This window comes from Oreochromis niloticus, linkage group LG9, assembly GCF_001858045.2.
Source record: "Oreochromis niloticus isolate F11D_XX linkage group LG9, O_niloticus_UMD_NMBU, whole genome shotgun sequence".
NCBI lineage: Eukaryota > Metazoa > Chordata > Actinopteri > Cichliformes > Cichlidae > Oreochromis > Oreochromis niloticus.
The window spans coordinates 19501642-19508569 of NC_031974.2; the positions used below are offsets into that span (position 1 = coordinate 19501642).

At 40.7% G+C, this 6928-nt stretch overlaps 1 protein-coding gene across 1 annotated transcript in view; it reads right to left on the bottom strand.

Moving 5' to 3' along the window:
- The window catches only part of arfgef1 (ADP-ribosylation factor guanine nucleotide-exchange factor 1 (brefeldin A-inhibited)), a 50830-nt gene extending 44608 nt beyond the window's left edge, over positions 1-6222 (bottom strand). Inside the window, 1 exon segment of the mRNA XM_019363161.2 lies at positions 5884-6222. Coding sequence (XP_019218706.1) covers positions 5884-6007 — 124 coding nt within the window. The 5' untranslated portion in view covers positions 6008-6222.
- Positions 6223-6928: the final 706 nt, after the last annotated feature.

A 6928-nucleotide genomic window follows, 5' to 3' on the forward strand; every position in this document is an offset into this window, starting at 1 on the left:
AGTAGCCACGAGAGTATGAGTTGAATTCATTTTTCAACTTTGTTACCACTTTGTTAAAGCTCATCCAGTTCATCCAGTTAAGGGACCTTTGTTCCACAGCATGTTCCTAGTCAATCTCTACAGTCTCCACTATGTGACTACTGAAGTATTGACAGCTCTACAAGCTCAGAATACCATAATATTCATTACATTCTGATCTAAATTAAGACTCAGATTAATACACAGCTCAAATCGCAGACTTTCAGGACGATAAACAATGGCACACAGCTGGTTAACAGCCTGCATGTCTGCTGACATTGGACTTATTTATAAGTTGAACCATATTAAAGTACCTATAAACACTTATATTGCTCCAAAGTGCAAAAAAAAACAAAAAAACAAAAAAACAAACCCTCCCCACCCAAAACCCCCCACAACTGAATAAAAAAAATATAACTGCGCCACATAATTTGCTCAGTAGCAAATTTACACAAATTAATACAGCTAATAGACGAATACAAGATAGATGACCCCGATAAATAAAATCCTGCAAGATGAAACTGAAAGCAACACAGAGGGAGGAGGGTTTCTCATCATGTGCCTCATCTGTTTGCAGTAGACTATAATTAATTTATCACCTGTCCCAGGACTGAAGGAGGCATCAGTGGAAAGAAATGATGTATTATGTATGGACATATCAGTGTAAGCATAACAAAGTGTGAGGAGGACAAAAACACAGTCTCCTTTCTACATTCTAAACAGTCTCCACTGCACAGATAAAAGGATTACTTATGCTTTCAGAGCTAGAATAGGCTCCGCCATGTTAACTACTCCACTGCTCGCTATCTGAACACCAGTCAACCTTTGGGGTTACAAGCAGCTTTTGTGTCTGCACTTGGTCTGGAGGGGTGGAAATGAGACAGAAACCAGACGTGGGACCTTTTCCTTAAGAAAACAGAAGAGAAAACATGATTGGAGAACAATTTATCCTAATAAACTTATTGTACTTTTTTAAACATATGCTACAATCTAAAATTAAGTAGTATATAAATATACAGTATATAACTCTGAATTGAATATGCTTGGACTTTAAAGTGTTGCTTGGACAAAACAAGCAATCTGAAGGTGTCGCCATGAGTTCTGGAAATTTCTAACAGATTTACAAAAGTATTTTTTGACTCTAATAAGAAAAAAAATAATATATGCAAGTCTCGAGGTCAAATCAAACCTTTCAGAGCTCCAAGATGGATTATTTTTCGACTGATGCCTTTCTTACTTATAAGAATTTGACCTGAACTGCACCTGTATAATCAGATTCTAGTTAGGATCAAACCGCCCCGAACATTTACAGTACCTTGGCAAATAGAAGTGACATAAAAAAGGAGGCTGACAGCTGCTGTTGCTTCCCTCATTTACACTTTCTCAACACCTCAATGCCCCCAAATGTCTGGTGGAGTCATCAGCAGGTTACTTGGTGTGCCTCAGCTGCATAGAAATCAAAAGGAAACTGGCTGCCTTCTGCTAAATTTTCACAAGGAGAATGAAAGACGCCAGTAAAAGGTTGTCAAGCATCCAAGTTAGTGTTTGTTATTTTGCAGGAGTACAGACGTTGAAGGCTTGCCCCCGACGGCACCCTTGAGCCTTCGCATCCAGGGAAGGCTGTGTGGGATCTTTGCGCATCGTGGTTAAAAACCCCAATTAGCAGACGGCACCATTCGTAACCTTGTGCTTATCACGGTTGAGCATGTGGCGACCACGGTGCAGCTTATCGCGGAGGAGCACGTGCCCACCAATCTTAATGATCAGAGGTACATTTGTCCCGTTGGCTTCCCGGTCAGCTCTAAAGAGAAGGTAGTCCATGCAAGCGGCGGCCTTGAGCTCTGTGCAAAAGTACACCCTGCAAACTCTTGCTGATTTTGTCTCTGTTTACAGCTTCATTCAAGGTTCTTTTGACCTTGGACAGGGAAAATATTTGCCACAGTAAATCTCAAAGTGAAGTGGCATTGGCTGGAAATGTGTTTTTTGTTTGGTCCAAATTAAACCTTGTAGTGGAGCAAAAATTCAGTCAATAAGCAGGAAACATTTCCTAATCATGTTGACTTCACGAGTCATTGTTGGAGTAATAAAAATATTGATATATGTTAGATGTCTTTAAGTAACACAGGACTTTGGCTAAATATTAAACAAGCTTCTCTTGCAAGATTTTGACTATTAAATGATTATTAACCACTATGTGCCAGAGGAGCAGTTAAGCAAAGTACAGGCACCTTTGAGAAGTCTTTCTCAGTGATAGTACATATTAACAGAGAAACCATCATTTTTAACATGACTGAACCAGTTGACCAAATATCTTTAATTTTCTTTTAAATGGACTCAGCCAAAGGTTGGCCAGTCACAACATCAGTGCCCTACTAGAAAAGCTAGAGTGACAAAACACAGAACAAAAACCACCAACATTTATTCCGCTGTAATAAAGAATTAATGAAATCCAGGGAGGAGATGGGCTCTACCGAACCAACCAATGAAAACAGGACTTACCATTTTAGCACTCCATAAGTCTGCAGGCTGAGTAAATATAGCACCTAGATGATGGTTTATTGATTATTTGTTTAGTATCCACCCCATATTGCATTCATATTTAATGAATATCACCCAAACAATCAGTACTTTACAGAAACCAAGCTGACAACAGTTATATATATATAACTGTTGTCAGTTATATATATATATTATATATATTATATATATAATATATATATATATATTATATATATATATATATATCATATATAAAACATGTTAGATATATCTCAACTGTATCCATATTATAACATGGATTGCCCTCAGCACTGTCTGAAGCACATGTAGCAGGATAGCATCACAATGAAAAAGGCTAAGTAAGTAGCAGGGTGTTCACCATAAGTTGCTTTAACTTTGCCCCAATGTAAAGCATATGGGTCAATATGTAAAAATCAGTTCCCCCTCAAAGGTTCAGTACTGATCGAGCTCTACTCAAACACAGTTCACTATTCTCATCTATTCCCACTGTTGGTATAACCATGTACTAAGATTTTGTGGTAAGAAGTGACTGTGTATTACTTTACAATCAAATTTGACAACAACACAAAAAAATTACATCCCTGACTCAGTCACAGTGTTTCCGTCTCACTCATCCTTGGCTGGCAGGTAACTCCGTAGGACTTCATCGGCAACAGGTTTCCTGTGACCTCTGCAGCTGACCCTCAGATCATACACCCCTAAGGGGAGAGATAATGAGCACTGTGCTCAGCGGGACTCAACTGCTCAGGTGGAAACAAGTGCTCCCTCTTCTTAGCAGTGAGGCGTGAAGAGAGCCCCCCTGGTTTAGACTGCTGTGTACATTCACATTACCAATCTTTCACCAGCCAAAAGGCCACAAGAGCTACTCGAGGAAAAGAGGAGGCTTGCTTTACAAAACAATGAGACCAACCAGATCCAATCACATGAAAATAGAAACTTGTGACAACAATGAACCAAAGCCTGAGCCGAATTCAAGGAGGTAGTGTGCATATACGGTCTAAGGGCCTTTGATATTTTGAGTTAACTGTTCTTTGCCACCAGACAGCTCCTCTCAAAGAAGCCGACAGTGAGATCCAAAGATAATAGGGCCCTGCTGAAGCGGCACTTTGGAGAGTGTGAGAAACTGAGATGATATAGTTTTTGTGAACTGCCGAGTGACACTGATAACGCAGGAGGAACTTCATTTTGGGAGTTATGAGGGTGAACTGTTTGGCGAAGGTAGCTTCTTTTTAGCTTGTTCCTGATACCTTGTGTTGCAGACGGAAAAACGCTGAAAATAACGGGTATTTAACAGAGACCATGTGAAACAGGAAGACTTTCAGTGACAGCAGAGAGGAGAGTGTGGCACAGCCACTTTCTCAGAGATGTCTCAGAGCTCCAAGAGCTAAAGGGGATTATGTAAGTCAAGCAGTATACTGGGTCACCCAGTTGTTTTTGATACACTACTGCATCGCCGCTACAACTGCGCTTATTGCAGAGATTCGTATTTCATAGCGCCCGTGTACGGCTTCACTGGGATGTTAAAAGGTTTTCTTTTCTTTTTTTTCTTTTTTAGAGAAGATTCACCGCCACTGACTGCTAAGTAGAATTCAGTATTAACCAGCGATTTTTAAATCAGAATGACAACATATTGTAGTGAACAAATGTAGTTGCTAAAATGCTATATGCCAGCCAGTAACCATGGTGACTTTAATGGTTTATGAATAAACATAGCCTGTGTAAACTACACATGGTTTATGCTTGTTTTCTGTCTCACAGCTGTAATGTCTACATTTTAATCAAACCCTCGAGGTAAGCAGGAAAATCAGAAGCAGAGAACAATCAGTACCAACTGATGACATCACCAGATCAAGTCCCTAAGCCCCCCAGACGAAGAAACAACACCGACTGTCCACTAATAACAGAAACAGCACCATGCAAATTGTGTACATCTGCTTTAAGGCCATGCTACATAGAGATTCCTATTCTGAATTAACACCATGTTGCTGCTCTGTGCACAAAAAGCTATATAATTCATGTGGGTGGTTTAGCTTCACAAAACACCACAGCAGAGTCTAAACAAATATGCTGCATGTATTTTGCCTATAGGCCACTACAAAAGCATTCAGCAGCTGCACGTGTTGATAAAGGCAGCACTGTTGGGACAGGTAGGATGTTTGGCTGCTTCACAACAGGAGTCTTTGTTTCTCTAGCTGTGTCATATTACTCACCAGGAAAAAAACAAAACAAAAAACTTAGCTCTATGCAGGCTAGGATTTTTAACTCCAACGTGAGAAAAAAAATATATTTTACGGGGTGAATTTCCTTGTTGCAAATCATGTTTTACAAAATTTACATTTACCACTAATTATCACCCCTAAGGTCACGTTTCCCAAGATACACCTGCTAGCAAACGTTGGTGAAGCTCACGCCTGTAGTAGAAGGTCAAACAGACGTGCAGTGATGTTCATTTCAAAATAAAAGCGCAGTTAATTAGATGGCAAGCCGATAAATCTTGGGTTTATTGCGAAAAAACACGTTTATAAGAACAGAAAGTACAATCTATAACGTGTATTAAGCATTAATAGGCTGTATTTAACCATGTTCCCTTTTGATTCGTTTAAATCCTTCTGATTGTAATTTTATTTTTGCACTAACCGGAAATTATCTTCTCTCCACCCCTAGAAATGACACCATTCCTAGCATAAAGGTGCTACTGACAACTGTCAACCTCAAGCTTCTCGCCAAGTCGACTTCATTGTCTAGTTTTACAGAGAAGACGAGGCCACCCGAGTAAAAAGGTTAATAAATAACAGATGTAATAAAATAAAAATAAGTCTTCAGCCCTTCCTGTACTGACCGGGGCACGGCCACTTTGTACCAGGAAGAGACGCAAACATCTCACCTTAATGGGGTGAAATCATGTAGTTTAGAGAACACAGTTTACGCTCGACGAATATATGGAGTGTGCTTGTGTGTCAGGGTGATGACTAAGAGAAACACAGCCTTAAACAACTTTGTTTCCCCTGTGATGTCCGGCCTGTGCTCTCATCGCTACTAGTTTCGCAGCATCGCTTCGGCGTTGCAAACACCCACCCCTCCTGCACCATTTCCGTGTTTTATACGGAATCATTTCCACGGAGCCCGTGCCACGTCAATTAAATGCATAGGTTTTACTGAAATCTTACGCAGGGCAATAAGACCGCAGTAAGAGCCAGCCTGTAATAAACGAAAAGCACACGGTGCCTTGCCAAACACTGCGACATTGTTGCAGGATAACCGGTTAATAAGTGAAAGGGTGCATGACGTGTCTAAATCAATGAGTCCAAGACAGCAACAACGTGACGCTAAAACAACACAACTCACCCAGTGCCACCTCGCAGGCTTTGCGCAATTGGGAATGGTGAGCCTTTTTCACCTCCTTGTCGGCCAGGATCTTTTCCAAAGCTCGTGTAAGGAACATGTTTTTCGTCTTTTTGCCCTCAAACATGTCGCACCGGAATTTGGAGCGAGGTGTGCCTGGTCCCAAGGGGGGCTGCAGCCTCCTCGAACAGAGATGTAATTCCTTTAGTAATGTCAGCCGCAGAGCCCCTAACAGACAAACATAAATAAACACAGAAGGTGGGGTAAATCCCTCAGATTGCCATTCTTGATTAACGACCTGCCTCCTGCGCCATGTTGGAGAGAGGAAACGACGTCACGTACGTTTTAGAACGGCCGCAGTGAGGCAGTAGGGAGTGAGGACGGAGATGAAAGTGGCCCTACACCCGAGCTTTCTCTGCACATTCATGTACACCTGAGATCCACGATTTGTTAGACCAGTTCACAGTTTTTCTGTACTTTTGGTTCTGTGCACCCCACTGAGGAGCAGACTTCATTTAAAGGGCTTTTACACAAAAACTGCATTAAATGTTTAGGAATTATAGCAATTTAAAAAAAATATTTGCCAAGTTTCAGAAGCTCAAAATTAATACCTTTTCACTGGAATTTCACATTTGAGGCCCAAAGAGATTACAGCGCAGGTATTGGAGGTTATCATTGGACTGGGAACCTAAATAAACCCATAAGTGAGACAGGAAAGACCACAGACAACAATTTAAGATCCAACCAAGTCAAGAACTCTCTCAAAGAGGAAGGTGTATCCGCTGTCACGCTGTACAGTCAAGAGAAGCCTTCATAAATAGGAATACAGAGTGTTTACACCAAGGTTCAAACCAAAGGTTGTTCTCAAAAACAGGAAGACTAGATTAGACTTCCCCAGAAAACATCTAAAATAGAGTGCATAGTCCAGAAAAAAAAATCTTTAAATAGTTTAAACATGAACTTGTACCAGAATAATGGAAAAAGAAAAGTATACCAACATTGTCTATCAAACATGGTGTTGGCGTGTATGGCTGTCAGTAGAACCGGG